A 16,526-nucleotide genomic window follows, 5' to 3' on the forward strand; every position below is an offset into this window, starting at 1 on the left:
TTATAGGAATATGGAGCACATAGGTTTTGTTATAGACTGAATTGGGCTTCCCAAAACTCATCTTTGAAGTGTACAGCATGTCTCTATATGCTGATCGGTAAAATAGCAAACATTTTTATTTCCAACATCTCAAAGAGTTTTGGCTTCTGGATATCGGTAGTGGAAATACAAGGCACAAGAAGGCTTTGGGATTGTTGTTTGGTCTAGTTCCTACCAGAGACAGGTGAGGTGGAAGAATTAGAAGAAAGAATTGAGGAAATACTCAAGTGGGATAAGAATGAACTCTGAAATATGGATTCTTGGGCTCAAAACCAAATACATCTTTACTATGACTTTTGGAAAATTATTTAACTTTTCTGTAATTAAGTTTCTTCATCTGAAATATTAGAAATAGAAGGTAATAATGAACTCCACAGAACTAATGTTAGGCAAAATAAGACAGTGGATAACACAAATGGGAAATGCTAAGAATCACTGGTTGAATTAAAAGCACAGTGGCATAGATGCCTTATCTATAGGAGACATTTTTTATAGTGGCTTGGATGCCTTATCTATAGAACACATTTTTATTTACATAGTGGCTTGGATGCCTTATGTATAGAATACATTTTTTTTTTTTTCCCGAGACAGGGTTTCTCTGTGTAGCTTTGCGCCTTTTTCCTGGAACTCACTTGGTAGCCCAGGCTGGCCTTGAATTCACAGAGATCCGCCTGGCTCTGCCTCCCGAGTGCTGGGATTAACGGCATTTTTATAGTGGCTTGGATGCCTTATCTATACAACACATTTTGTTTATAGAGTGGCTTGGATGACTTATCTATAGAACACATCTTTTTTATAGTGGCTTGGATGCCTTATCTATAGAACACATTTTTATTTATATAGTGGCTTGGATGTCTTATCTATAGAAGACATTTTTATTTATATAGTGACTTGGATGCCTTATCTATAGGAGACATTTTTATAGTGGCTTGGATGCCTTATCTATACAACACATTTTGTTTATAGAGTGGCTTGGGTGTGCCTTATCTATAGAACATATTTTTATTCATGTAATGGCGTGGATGCCTTATCTATAGAACACATCTTTTTATTGTGGCTTGGATGCCTTATCTATAGAATACATTTTTATTTATATAGTGACTTGGATACCTTATCTATAGGAGACATTTTTATTTATATAGTAGCTTGGATGCCTTATCTATAGGAACCTAATCTCATTGGTTGTAAACCCAACCACATGACCTCCTCATGTGTCTGTACAGACCTCCAGGTTTTCTATGGTTGGTGTTGAGATTAAAGGTGTGTGTTGCCATCCTGGCTGTATCCTTGAACACACAGAGATCTGCCTAGCTCTGCCTCCTAAGTGCTGGGATTAAAGGCATGCAACCACCACCCCCCAGCTTCTGCTATGGCTTGTTCTAACCCCAAGGCAACTTTATTAACATACAAATAAAATCGCATTTCAGTACAAATAAAATATTACCATATTTCCCCTTTTCTATTTTAATAAAAAGAAAAAAGTTATAACTAATATAAGAAAAACTATATACAAAAGTAAATAACTATATACCATATATACAAGCAATAAATACCTAAAAAAATGTCTTGTCCATTCATATTTGACAAATTCAGAGAAAATAATTCCATTATCTATCCTATTTTGGTAAGTCCAAAATGTACCTGATTCACTTTCTATCCTAACTTATATTACTAACAGAACTGTCTTATAACGTCTTTCAAATTTATACACTTACACCTCTTAGTGAGTTTCTTTTCTGGAATTTTTAACATGGAAAACTATAACTATAACTAACTGATCTTCAACTCCCTCAGAGACCCAAGAAGGAAATACTGCCTAATAAAAAATAAAAACAGGAAGTGCATGCAAGCAGCTTCAAAAAAAAAAAAAAATGTGAGTTGACAGAAACAGCCAGCTTCCTGGACAGTCACCTGAGGTTTTTCTGCAGTGTTGGGGCATCATCTTCAGCCTATAGGCTTAGTGTACCTGACAGACTCATTTGTGAACTAGGATGTACACAAGGTCAACAGTTTGACCTCACATTTAGTGAGAGCAGTCCATGTCCCAGAAAAGAATTAGGAACAATTCTTTGGAATCACAAAGATAGGATAAATAATAGAGTATTTTCTCTGAATTTGTAAATGCAAATGGACTAGACATTGTAGATGTATTTATTGCCTTTATATATTGTATATACTTACTGTACTTATTGTATGTAGTTTTTCTTATATTAGTTATAACCTTTTATTATTTTAGACAAAAAAGGGGAAATGTGGTGATATATTGTATACCCCAATAGTTTACCTGGGGATCAGAGGACAGAGTCAGCCACTAAATTAGACATAAAGGTCAGGCAGTGGTGGCACACACCTTTAATCCTATCACTTGGGAGGCAGAGATCCGTCTGGATCCCTGTGAGTTCAAGGCCACACTGGGTTACATAAAAGAAACAGAACTAGGTAGTGTTGGCACATGTCTTTAATCCCAGGAAGTAATATGGCAGGACACAGAAAGGTATATAAGGTGTGAGGAAACAGGAACTCACTCTCTTGAGGCTGAGGATTTTGTAGAGGTAAGCTAGTGGTTGGCTGTTCTGCTTCTCTGATCTTTCAGCTTTTACCCCAATATCTGGCTCTGGGTTTTTTATTAGAAGACTTTTTTTAGATTCATGGTACAGGGCAACTTTGAGTATTTTCTTTAATTGCTTTCTACCTTGTTTTTAAGGACAAGGAAGGTCTTTCACAGAGCCTGGGACCTCATCATTTCAATTGGGCTGGCAGGCTAGTGAGCTCTAGAGATCCACATGTCTCTAGCCAGCCAGCTCTGGAATTACAGATGTGTATCACCTTGCCTGGCTTTTACATGGATATTAGGCATCTGAACTCAGGTTCTCTAGCTTGAGCAGCAGGAACTTCACTGACAGAACCATCTTCCCAGCCCCAAATCAAACCACAAGTTCTCAACCAATTCAACAAGCTACTCTCCTAATTATTTGGAAGAGAAGATATGAAAAACATTCAAATGAAAAAGAACATCAGGAAAATTTCTTAAGTGAATATTCAAAAGCTAAACAGTAATTAAGTCAGTAAAGTATTGATACAGGTATAAATATATCAATGAAAAAGAATGAATAGCAGGACTATATATTAGGCTTTTATATACCATAAAGGTAGCATATTTGTTTAAGAGTAAGAATAGACTGCTCAATAAAATGCTGGGCCCAAATGTCCATTTGCAAATAAACAAACAAAAAACCAACAACAATTAATTTCCTACCTCATTCCCATGGTATACAGGTCTAAAAATTAAAGCTTATGAAAATAATGAACTAATAAGGATTAGAGAAGGCCCTATGTATGACAGACATCTAGAAAGCTATCAGTTTTTATTATGAAATAAAGGTTTGTGTACTTCATTCTTGAATTGATATTTCTTTCCACTAACAGTACTGATGCAAATCATACTCTCTAATGTGGCACTCCAGTCATTATACAAAAATCATCCTGCACTTAAAATACTTTAGCCTTAGTAGACTGGACCAATGTAGCAAGATAATTTCTCATACATTAATACTAAATATAATGAAGCAATTTTCAACCAGAGAAGTAGGAGCTGGGTGTTGGTGGTCACAATTATTCAAAACCTAAGTGAGACATAAAATATAATGGAAGGTTCAATTTCAGAAGCAAACATAACACTGTTTCTGTGATTCTAAATTGCACTGTGAAGTGAATTTCTCAATACTTTTACTTAACTAACATTTTATTTCAGAGCAATGATTCTAAAACCTAGAACAAGAATTAGAAGGTCTTAGCCTCATTAGATTCACTAAGTGAAGCAGACCATTCTAAGCGCATACTCTTGGTCATTCACAAAGTGGCTTGCACTCTCCCACCCGCTCTGTTGAATGATAACCTTGGATTATATTTTAACACCTTGACAAGGTATTCTTAAAAGCATTATCTCTTAAGGTTTTATTCTTTTGAATGTCTTTCAAGTATGCAATGTCACGATTTTACAATAGAAAGTGATATACAACTGACACACGGCAGATTTATAATCTTTATAATCTATTGCACTTAGTGTCAATCTACCGAAATGAAAGATACCACAAGTACTTCTAAGAACCACTTCCTATCAATATGCATAGGTGGGCCTCTCCCATTGCTCCCGGTTTTTGTTTTTTGTTTTTTGTTTTTCTTCCCTAGACATTGTGCCTTATCACCCACACTCAAAATACCTTCTTTCTTTCCCAACTGGGTAGCAAGCAGAAATTCTTTTTACTACTTATAAGGAATTTCAAAGTTAGAAATGATCAGGAAATTGATAGCCACCCATTGTCTCTTTCCTTATTATTCAATAAAACTTGCGTTTCGACCTTTATGATAGAAAGTTTCTATCCAACCTTTCCTGTCTTTAGGGGAGGACATGACTCGTTTACAACTAAGAAAACTTCAGGATACAATCTGATCCTTATTTCACTTTTTATAAAAACCTCTTTTAACGTTATTTGTTCCCCGACAACCTCAACATTACTTCCCATAAAATAAAAATTCTATAAATGTAAAAATGCAAATCGCTTACGAAAATAGTCTGAAGGATTTCTTCCTTCAACAGCAGTAAACCTCAAGTATTAAGTCTAATTCCTAAAGACACAGGCAGTAGTCCTTCAGGGTTAGCAGTGGCGGCTTTAGAGAGAAAAAAATCTTCAGTGTGTGACTGGAGGGGTCATAAACGCCTAGCCTCCAGCCCATAGCGAAGCGGCCGAGCCCCTGACATGCTCGTCCAGGCAAGTCGCAAAGATGTTCCCGGGCTTTCCGGAAAGCAGCTACGCACAACCCGGCATCCTCACCTGAGGCTTTTCACGTCCTGGTTCGTAGGGACCGAGGGATCGTCATAAACACGGAAGGCAGTCTCAGAAGCCCAGCTAGACCGAAGGGCCACACGACTGTCAAAAGCAGCCCACTGGCCCTCTGAAGGTTCCCCCAGGCAACCAGCCTTCCGCGCACCCCGGACACCCACCAGTTGCCTAGGCTTGAGACTACAACTCCCAGGAGGCTGCGCGGCGGACCCAGCGGCCGCCTTCCCAGAATGCAGCGCAGCGGCTTCCCTGTCAAGCTCTCTCCTCTCCCCGCTCCGCCTCCTTCCCTACCCGTCGTCACCCGGGAGGGCCGGAGGTAGGGAGCGTCGTGAGCCGCCGGGAGGGGCCCGGGGCGGGGTGGAGGGAGGATGGGAGGACGGAGGGGGAGGGAGCGGCGAGGGGAGGGAGGGTAAATAGTGGGCCCGGCAGGAAGATGGCGGCCGTAGCGGAGGTGTGAGCGGACCTGGGTCTCTGCCGTTGGCTTGGCTCTTCCCGTCTTCCTCCCCTCCTCCCTCCCTGACTGAGGTTGGCGCCTCGGGGGCCGAGTTCAGGTGGCGGCGCCGGGCGCAGCGCAGGGGTCACGGCCACGGCGGCTGACGGCTGGAAGGGCAGGCTTTCTTCGCCGCTCGTCCTCCTTCCCCGGTCCGCCCGGTGTCAGGCGCGGCGGCGGCGGCGCAGCGGGCGCACTTCGTCCCTCTTCCTCTTCCCGCTCGTCCCGGAGCGGGCACTCTTGGCTGTGCCATCCCCCGACCCTTCACCCCAGGGACTGGGCGCCTGCACTGGCGCAGCTCGCGGAGCGGGGGCCGGTCTCCTGCTCGCCTGTCGCGCCTCCATGTCGGATAACCAGAGCTGGAACTCGTCGGGCTCCGAGGAGGATCCGGAGACGGAGTCCGGGCCGCCTGTAGAGCGCTGCGGGGTCCTCAGCAAGGTGAGCCGCCCGCGGGGGGCCGACGACCCGCTGCCAGGACTCACCTGCCGCCGGGCGAGGGGAGCGGCTCGCTCGGGACCCGGGGTGGGGCTGGACGGGAGGCACCCACTGTCCCGGGGCGGGGGCTGCGGAATGTGCTTGGGGTGCGGGGCCCGAAAGGTCCGCCTGGAATGAGTGCCTGGCCAAGGGTGGGATAGGAGGTGTTTAGGACTGTCCTTCCCCCCCCCCCCACCCCACGTCGCCACCCCCAATCCCCAGGAGCTTGGCAGCTTTGGCCGAGGACCTTGGAAAGCGTGTATTTAATCCGCGATCCAGTTTAGAAGGCAAGGTGCATCTGGTAACTTGGAACCCAAGGCGGCAGCTGTCTGGGGTGTAGGAATCTGGGTTGGGCAACCGTGGTGTCTTGTCTGAAGTACTGGACGCGAGGGCAGCTAAATGGACCTTTCAGACAATATTGTTTTGGAGGTCCCCACCAGGATAGGTTGGGGCGGGGTGGGGTGGGGTGGGGTTCAGCTCTAGCGGGTTTAGGCAAGACAGTTGACTGGGTTTGGCCTTGAAATCTGAGATAGTAAACTTTGAAGTGTGAGTGATTCTTGACTGTAGAAAGTGTGTGTAGCACTTTTGTACTTTACCCCTTCTTATCCAAGTTCAGAAAAGAGCTATTGAATTGTTACACTTGGATAATAAATATTAATAGTAAGTTGGAACGTGTCAGAGTGAAGACTGGCCCTTATAAAGTTCAGGGAAAGGAGCATTATTTAGTAATACAGTATTTGTGTATTAAGAGAAGACATTTCTGTTTTTCCCCCCTGTACTTTTAAAAGCTTCTTTGCAATTTTTTTTTTTTCTGTTTTAGCCTAGATAGCATTTATAGGGCTGGAAATGAGTGATCTTGTTAATAGTTTACGATGTGTTATATTTTACACTTTTGTTGTGGGAAGACTCAGTCTTTTTGACTTCCCTGCCCTTTCCTGTTAAACTTTAAGAAATGCTTAGAGCTAGCAGTGCTTCCAGAGGGAGTTGGGGCTGGTCCCTTAACAGGCAGGTCATAAGATACCAAGTCATGTGCTATTGGCCATTAAGAAATCACTCTGCTTCTAGTGTTCTTGAACATCATTTCTGGAATTGTCTGAGATTAGACTATTACAGTGTCTTGAGCTGAAGAGAGAAAGCCTGGGACAGACTTAAGTATGTCAGATGCAAGGCTTCCAAGTGTTAAGTTTTATTTACAGAGTAGAAAATTATGTTATGTTTGATGCTGTGATCATTCTTGAAATTTTAATGTAATGCTTTCAGTAAAGTGAAGCTCCCCAGTGTTTATTTAGATATAATGTATCTTTATAATTTAAGAATCTGTATTGAACACATAAGTTTGCATTTCCAAGTGGTTATGAAATGGGTTGTCTCTCCTGATTCTGATAGTTTCATTACTTCTCATTAGATGAGAAGCAACTGCCATATGTAAGTATGTTCAAGTGTTTTATGAAACAAGCTATACTTTTGATTTGTTGTTGTTGTTGTTTGTTTATTTGTTTGATACAGGGTTTCTCTGTGTAGCTCTGGCTGCCTTGGAACGCTGTAGACCAGACTGGCCTTGAACTCACAGAGATCCACAATCCTCTGACTCCTTAATGTTGGGATTAAAGGGTTGCACCACCGCCACCTCCCATCTTACTTTTGACTTCTTGATCATCATTTTTTGCAGAGTGAGAGATTGGAATGACTGATGAAAAAAAAAAAAAAAAAGCCATGTGTTCTGTGACCTGTTGTATACAGGGTAGTGTATGAAGTATAGTGTGAACCTGAACGTGGGTGGCAGGCAGAATTGTACGTGTGTAATCCCAGCACCCAGGAGGCTGAAGCAGGAGAAGTACAAGTTCCAAGCTAACTAATGTAACCTTTGTAGTAAGGCCCTGACTCCCAAAATCAGGTTTTTAAGGAGGACTCTCAGGCATTTAAATGTGTAGGGATATATTGATCATGATCATGAAAGGGGGATTGTTTTCATTTTGACAGTTCTGTATGTATGTATACAATCAATGTGAATAAAACTTTGAACAGCTGTAAAGAAAATTTTCCTGAAATTTAAGAATTTATGGTTATATAGTCCAGTGTGGTGGTGCATACCTTTAATCCTAGCACTTGGGAGTCAGAGGCAAATGGATAGCTGTGAATTCCAGGCCAGCCTGGTCTACACTGTGAGTTCTAGGACAGACAGAGCTACATAGTGAGACCCTGTCTTGAAAACAAACAAACAAAAAATTATATATATATATAATTATAGCTAAAAATAATATTTTATGGAAACCTTTATTTTTATATGGGTTTGTGTATATGCATGTGTACATCTGCCTGGAGGCCAGAGATCTAAAGTAAAGTGTCTTTCTCAATCCTTCTCCACCTTGTTTTGTTTTGTTTTGTTTTGAGACAGGGTTTCTCTGTGTAGCTTTTGGTGCCTGTCCTGGATCTCCCTCGGTAGACCAGGTTGGCCTTGAACTGCCTCTGTCTCCCGAGTGCTGGGATTAAAGGCATGTGCCACTGCTGCCCGGCTATTCCACCTTGTATTTTGAGGCAGGGTCTGAAAGTAAACCTAGAGATTGCAATTTAGCTAGCACCAAAGATCCTCTGTCTCTACCTCTCCAGCCCTGGGGTTGTAGGCATATATCACTACTGTGCCTGGCATTCTTATGTGGGTGCTAGGGATCAAACTCAGGTCTTCCTGTATGCATAACAAGTACTTCACAGTCTGAGCCATCTGGCTAGCTTCTGTTTCTAGAAGGTGCTTTATTTAGTTTTGGACATTGCTAGAGAGCAAACCTAGTGGCATTTTGCATGCTAGGCAAGTGTTCTACTGTCCTATAACTGCAGCCTCATCGAAGGAACTTTATACTGAATACGTACACTCACACTTTAGTTGATGCATGTTTTTAAGCTTAAAGTACGTGTCTTTTGTAATTTGAACCCTTTGTAATTTACCTGATAATTTAAACATGAGCTAGTTTTCCACATCTGTTCTTTTTCTCCTGTTGAGTTAGTTATATAGATAAGTCCAAATTGTAATCCATTTTCTTTCTTGTTTCATAAAATGGGATGGGTCTGGAATTGAGAGAATAAAAATTTGATTCAAAAATATGCCAGTCCAAAAGTTTTTTCCCTTTTAAATGATAATCAGAAATACCTATGAAACATATTTCTTAATCATGTCTGTTCTGAAAATCCTAGTTAAGTAGTAATTCCATGTAGTTATGACAAATGGGATGGAACATGTTGAGAAAGGTTCATACCTTGACACTTGGAAGCAACTAAGCCTGGATAAATGAAATCTTAGCCAACTTTTTCTGGGTCTCCCATCACCATGCACACACTGGCTGCTTGTTTTCTTGCTTGAGACAAGGTCTTACTATGTAGCTTTGGCTGGCTTAGAACTTGCTGTTTAGACCAAGCTAGCCTCAAACTCAGAGAGGTTTCTCTTCCTCTCCTGAATGCTGAATTTAAGGTGTAGGCCACCACTTCTAGTTCTTTCTTTTGAGATAGAGCTTTGCTGTATAGGCCAGACTGGCCTCTAACTCTTGACCTACCTTCCAGAGCCTTGAAATGCTGGGATTATAGGCATGATCTAGCATATTTGGCTCTTTAAGTCCATCTCAAATGCTGTCCTTTCCGTAAAGCCTTTGATTATATAAATGTTCAATGTCTCTTTCCATTGAATCCCTTTATCATTTTGTACGGAACTTGCTTCTGACTCTTATTTTTGTTGTTGAATTTGTGATTGCCAAACTTAGCAATATAAAGGAATCTTTGATTTTCCTTTAATATCTAGCATGTAGCATTGCCTGCATTAAATAGGTGAGTGGAAACAAATACAGGGGCAGAGAAAAGGCAAAACCCTGCTTTCTTGGTGCAATAATAGCAAATAAAACATTTATTGAGTCCTGAAGCCTATGCCATTTGTTGGTTCCACTATAAGAAAATAATACAAATTGTAAATACATCATCATTGGAGTTCCTTTTTTCACTTTAGAAGGGATCTAGAGAGAGATGTTGATGGTTAAGCTTCCTTATCTATGCATAATTATGCCTCAAACTGAGTTAATAAGACAAGCCAGACACTGTTCTAATCTTTTGTTATGTAATTTTAACTCTTTTTTTTTTTTTGTTGGGGGGAGGGGGTTTGAGACAGGGTTTCTCTGTGTAGCTTTGCACCCTTTCCTGGAACTCACTCTGTAGCCCAGACTGGCCTTGAACTCACAAAGATCCGCCTGCCTCTGCCTCCCGAGTGCTGGGATTAAAGGCGTGTACCACCACTACCTGGCATAATCTTAACTCTTAAGAGAGAAACTTGATTGACAAAGAAACACATAGAAGGCAACATAGGCATAATTACTAGCTAATAAAGGATAATAATGGGCATCAAGTTAGGATTGACCTGGAGGTTCTTAAATGCTGGTTTGCCCTTTAATGTGGTAGAGAATAGGGAATTGTCCATGTAAGTTCACGGCTGGAGTCTCACTAATACACTTAATAACTTAACAAGTGTACTTAATAAGGTTATTCTTAAAAGTAGGTTAAGAGAGGTAAGACTTCTCAAGCATCTAGGAAGCTGATCATTTGATTGGAATTATTGGAAACTGGGAAGAGAGGTCAAATTTAAAGGTTGATATCAAGGAAAGATTAATGAGATTTGGTGATAAACTATGAGAAAAGGATCAGCCAGATATTGAGTGTCTTGTATAACTGTTCTAGTCATTTTCACTATTTTATTCAGCCATTCAAACAACATACAAAGAAACAAAAGTTAAGTGACCTGTCCAAGTTCCCCCAGCACAGGTAGCAAAATTGGGTCTATTTAGTCCTGTATTTACTATTCTGTTCATGTATCTGGTGTTAAGCTAACTTTAGTCTCCATGACTGCAGAAATAGTAATACAACCAAGGAAACAGAAACATAGGGAGGAAATATACCTTTTAAGGGAGGTGATCTCAGTTCTGTATGGAACTATCGTTTGTTTCAAGTGGGCAAGTGCTGGTTGAGTCACAAGCTGTTAGAAATAAGGAAATAGTGCCTAGAGACCCCTTAGAAAAGAGTGAGTTAAATTGTCAGCATGGGTGAGCTCCCAGAGATGGCTTATAGTAATGAAGATTAGACTTAAAAGCAGAACCAATCTCAAATGTGCTTAATTAGGAAATAGAAATAGAAAAGATTTCTCAGTGGGTAAAGAGCCTGAGCTAATGCATTGTTTAACAATCCAGTTTAAATTTGTTTTTAGAATTGTTTGTGTTAAAACACCAGACATAAATAAAAACATGAAAAATCAAGTATTTCCATCAAATCAGATTACTTACCTTTGCCATTTTCTAGATTGTAATATTTACTCTGTATATCAGTACCTTAGCAACACAGAAATCATGATGGGTGATCCAAATGATCCAACTTTATATTTGTATTAGTTCTTCTGGGTTAGAAAAATATAACTTAAGGGAAACTTGTAAATGAATTAATCATTTTAAATATGTAGTCATCAGTTCTATAGGGGAAAAGTTAAAACTACTGTGAACTTAATAAAGATTAATGATGTAGATTTTTTTCTTTGATGTAATTATGACCATCATACGATTTTCATATGGGACTAACATACATGAGTAGCATTTTGGTGGTGATTGGCTTTATACTTTTTCAGAAGACTATACAGTATTTGGTGTAGGAGAGAGACCATGTAACTGATTTGTTGAGCATGTTGCTTTATATAGGGATCAGGACAATTTAAATACCATAAAGATGATGAAGAAGGGAAGCTGAAAGTATGCAAAGATCGTGGCAGAATTTTACAAATGTAGAAGAAAATATTATATTTTTTATTTCCTAGCTATTAAAATAAAATTACCAAAGGTCATTCATTCTATACTAGAAATGTCAATTTTTATCACTTAATCTTTTTACTGTTTATTGTAATTGTTACAGCTTTTCAAAGTTTTGTGTTAAAATTTTGGAAACTCTCAATTTCTAAAATACTGACTTTATTTTTTTCCCCTCCTTTCTCTTCTTCTCATACCTAGTGGACAAACTATATTCATGGATGGCAGGATCGTTGGGTAGTTTTGAAGAATAATACTTTGAGTTACTACAAATCTGAAGATGAGACAGAATATGGCTGCAGGGGATCCATCTGTCTTAGCAAGGCTGTGATCACAGTAAGTACCTTTCCCTGCTCAATAGGTATTCAACGGGCATTGACTGTGTATCAGAACTGTTCTCAGTCTTATTGTAGAGCTGTGGAATCCTTGTCCTATGCCCAGGAGCATACAGCTGCATACTATAACCATAAAGGTCTTATTCAGGTGGCTTTTCAAACCAATATAAGTGTTTCAGGAAAGAAAAGGGTAGTAGGTTACTTCATAACTGGTGAGATTGGGAAATGTCATAGGATATTTAAAAAGTTAAATTGGGAAAATAACCTTATTTAAATTATTTAACAAAACAAACATTCATTTGCTAACTTTTTCTTACAGATTTTATATCTTTTTTTTATGGAGTTGAGAGTTCTGTCTTAACTTTTTACATAATATGCATGGTCTACCATTTAATTGCCCTAAAGTGAAATAAACACTTTTTCCCCCATTCTGGTCTTTTGAGACAGAGTTTCTCTCTGTAGCCCTGGCTGTGCTGGAACTCACTCTGTAGAGCAGGCTGGTCTCGAATTCATAGAGATCTGCCTGCCTCTGCCTCCTGAGTGCTGGAACTAAAGGCATATGCCACCACTCCTAGCTGGAATAAACACTTTTGAAAATACTTTTGAAAAACACTAAGTGCTTTCAGAATTTTCAGATTTCCTAGAATATGTTATGTCACCTTCATTTAATTTTAAAACAGGACTTAACTTCTGTCTAGTTGTCCTTAGTTTGCATAGAAACAACTTTCTTTTCATACTGTATGTAGTCCATGACTTAAATAATGTTAATATAAATAATAAGTAAATCAGCACAGATAGGTTTGAAAACCAACAATTGACTTTTTAAACATCTAACTAAATTATTGGAATCAAAGTCTTATTCTAACACATTAAAAAGACTTATTGGTTGAGTGTGGTCAGCATGCCATAGACATATTTAATCAAAAGCAAAAAAATATATTAGCTAAGGCAGGATAGTTAAATGGAGATTAGCTAAGGGAGTCAATAGTTTAAAATCTAAAAATAGATATGCTAAGACAAAAACAATTCATATTTTATTGATCCACTTGAAAGTCAAATTTTCTTATAAAATTACTTATAAAAGTAAAAGATATTTTTGGAATTACTGTTACTATCTACATTTGACTTACATATTGTTTATGTTTTGCATTAAAGAAAAATCTTGCAGTATTTTTTTCATCTTTGTATATTCTGCACATTACCCTCTGGTGTATTCACGATAGAAAATAAAATCTTAATTGAACATCAAATTAGTAAAACAGGAATTGTTTGGAAATATTAATATAAAACTACTACTGCCAACTAGAGACAATTTTAAAGAAATATTTTGAAATTAAAGATTCAGTATTTATTTTGATTGTTATGTGGTAAATAAGTTTTTGACACTGTACTGTTCTTTTTGTCAGTATTTTGTATAGTCAGAACAATGAATGGAAGTATTCTTTATAATGTTGAAGTCTTTCTATAGTCCTTTTCTGGTCCCCTTCTTTTACAAACTAATTGCAATGTTATTGATTATTAAAATAGGGGGGTTTATATTCTACCTGTATTGTCTCCTAAGTAGTAGTGTTCCCGTAGTGGATTTAAATGTAGTTATCCCGTTCTTGACTATAGACGACTAGCTCAGCATTTGGGTAAAGAAATTTTAATAAACGCATTTATTGTATCTGCTGGGAGAAAAAACAGTTCATGGCAGATACTTTTGTTACAGTTGTATTTGTATGCAAAACTTTGAATATGTACATAATCAAAGGAGCTGGTAGGAAAGTAAAGCAGTTTGAATACTGTGGAACATGAGATTTTGATGTGGCTAGGTAATAGTGAAAAAGATAGAAAGTAGTAAAGCTGGTCTTCTGATGTAGTGAACAAATGTAGGAAGAAATGCATTTATTTTTGAGATTGTTTTCATCTTCCAGTTCTGTCCTTGCTTTAAGCTTCATGGTCTTATATGTATTTCAAGGAAATTACAAAATAGAAATGAATACAATGAACTTTTCAGCATGAAATTTACAAGTAGATACTTTAATTAAAAAATTAATTAATGTTCTTTATTAGTTAAGTGTCCATTGTTATTTTTAGCCTTAATATGGGCTGTTGCCTCTATCACTTTCTCTCTGAAAACAGAGTAAATATTAACAGTGAATTTGTTGACATGGTGCTGTTATTAAATTGATTTGTGTGTATGTGTGATATTGAGGATTGAACCCAGAGCTTCAAGTATTCTACCATTGAGCTGTTTTTTTTCCCAGACCTCATACATTTTTATTTAGTAACAGGGTGTCTCTAAGATACCCAGGTAGGCTTTCAACTTGGAGTCCTCCTGCTTCATCCTTCTGAATAGCTAGGACCACAAACCATATTAGGCATACATAAGAGTTGTGCTTTTACTGTAATGATTTTAAAATAATATTTGTTGGTAGATCTAGTGTGTGAATTTATTACCTTTGTTGTGGAGCCTAATCCATTATTACCCTAATCCACTACAATTCTAATTTTAATGAGTAATCAATATAAAAATCTTGTTCTTTGGCCTTGTGATACCTGGTTGAAATAATTTAAAGAAACAGTGTCTTACTTCTAAGGTGGACAGATTAGGACTATGTAGACTAAAAAAAACAAACAAAGCAGTACCTTCACTTTTTGAAAAGGAACTTTCTGTGTATAGAATACATAGGGATAGTTGAATTTCTCAATTAGAAAAACTTAATAATTACTGTTTAAGACTCAGCCTGTGGTATAAAACTTGTAATGTTTGTTGCAGTCAAGCAAATGTTTGCAGACATGGTACTGACCTGTAATCCATGTGCTTGGGGTTGATGCAAGGAATATCCTTAACTCCATGCAGCTTGACCACAGAACAAGATCCTGTTTTAAATAAACACACAACACACATGCACAAACAAACTTAGATGCTTATGGAGTGTTTAAACTTTTTTATTTGAAATTCTTTAAAAAAATTAACAGAACATGATTAAAAATACTCATGCTATTTAAAAGTTACTAAGTAAATGCTTATCTTTTCTTACTCCTGCATTCAAGAAACACCCGAAGGTATATTTTGGTTTCCTTCCTGAGACTTTGTATGCTTACACAAGCATTTTTTAATAAGTCTTCATTTTATTACACAGATACCTTATTAAACTTACTCTTATGCCCTTGTTTTCTCTTAATGCAAGAGTACTACTGCCTGCTGTTATGCTCTCTCAAGAAAGCTTTGCTGCCATTGTGGAGACTTGGTCAAGGAGAAATGTCACTGAGTTTGAGGCTTGTCTGGGCTAATGATGTGTTCCAGGCTAGCCTACTACAGAGTGAGATCCTGTCTCAGAACCAAAACAAACACACCAAGAGGGGGAAAAATGGCTCTGGGTTTTTATTTAAGACTAATTAGGATTTGTGATACAGTGTAGCTTCTTATTATTTTTTCAGTTAACCAACCATGCATTTTAATGCCATTACTTCATGCCCTTCTTGAAATTGCCAGTTTTAGTATATATTATAAAATTACTTTCAAATTTTTCTTTACTCTCTTATGTACATTTGGCATGTATAAGCTTTCTTTTTTATCATATTTAAAATTATTTTGATAATATTTCACGAATCAATTCCTTAAACTAATAATGTTTGTGAAGAGGAAAGATATGGGGAGCTATTCATTTGTTTAGGAGTTTTTGTTTGTATTTACTGAAATTAGAAGATGTTATATGAAATACAGAGATTTTTGACATGATGAAGCCAATATCTTTAGAACTGATGTCACTGTAATTTTTGGTCTCTCATTTTGGACATTTAACTTGTGTACTAAATAACCTTTAGAACTTTAAATGACCAAATGAATGGGATTCCTATTTTTCACCAGATATTAGTTATAAGAATACTTATTCACCAATTTAATGGCTTAAGATTTTTTCAGAAAGAAACCTGAAAGATAGTGAAAATATTTGCTGCTGGAAATAAAAATAACATTAAAGCAAAATAGCTCTCAGTTCAGTAGGAATCATAAGAGGAGAAGTTGAAAGATTTGGGCAGAATTAAAGAGGTCAGGGCTAACAAGAGGCTCAGCTGGTAAAGGAGTAAAGGTGTTGTCTTCAAATGACCTAAGTTTGCTCCCTGGAACCTAAGTCAATGAGAAAGTAGAAAACCCAGCTTCACACGTTGTCCTCTGACCTCCACACTGTATGCCATAACATGTATGTCTATACACAAATTAATAAAGTTGTTGAAAGTTTTTTTAGTTTGAAAATTGAAGAGGCTAATGAAGATGTAAAACAGGTAAACAAGGGAAGAAAACACTGAAAATTGAGAACCATGAAAATAAATTCAGAAGTGCTACATTTAGAGTAGTGAGGGCTCAATTTTTTTTCTTTTTCCTTTTTTGTTTTGTTTTTGTTTGAAAATAAATTATTTTCTACACAATGTATTGTGATTACAGTTTCCCCTCCCCCAAATAAAAAGGATAAAACCACAGAGACATACCCAGAGGTCCCATATAAACACAAAATCGGGAACCATAATATGTAAAACAAAAGACCTG

At 38.1% G+C, this 16,526-nt stretch overlaps 2 protein-coding genes across 8 annotated transcripts in view; one reads left to right on the forward strand and one right to left on the reverse strand.

The window, feature by feature from the left end:
* The window catches only part of Polk (DNA polymerase kappa), a 62,410-nt gene extending 57,335 nt beyond the window's left edge, over positions 1 to 5,075 (reverse strand). For 5 of the 6 annotated variants that reach the window (XM_036206750.1, XM_036206749.1, XM_036206751.1 and 2 more), the window contains exon 1: positions 4,872 to 5,075. The gene's annotated coding sequence lies outside the window, so the exon portion shown is untranslated. The other variant, XM_036206747.1, reaches the window with a different exon arrangement.
* Positions 5,076 to 5,267: 192 nt separating this feature from the next.
* The window catches only part of Cert1 (ceramide transporter 1), a 107,980-nt gene continuing 96,721 nt past the window's right edge, over positions 5,268 to 16,526 (forward strand). For both annotated transcript variants that reach the window (XM_036206753.1, XM_036206754.1), the window contains exons 1-2: positions 5,268 to 5,808; positions 11,862 to 11,996. In XM_036206753.1, the coding sequence (XP_036062646.1) occupies positions 5,713 to 5,808; positions 11,862 to 11,996 (231 nt within the window). In that variant the 5' untranslated portion in view covers positions 5,268 to 5,712. The remainder of the gene's footprint in view (positions 5,809 to 11,861; positions 11,997 to 16,526) is intronic.

Source organism: Onychomys torridus, chromosome 15, assembly GCF_903995425.1.
Source record: "Onychomys torridus chromosome 15, mOncTor1.1, whole genome shotgun sequence".
Taxonomy (NCBI): domain Eukaryota; kingdom Metazoa; phylum Chordata; class Mammalia; order Rodentia; family Cricetidae; genus Onychomys; species Onychomys torridus.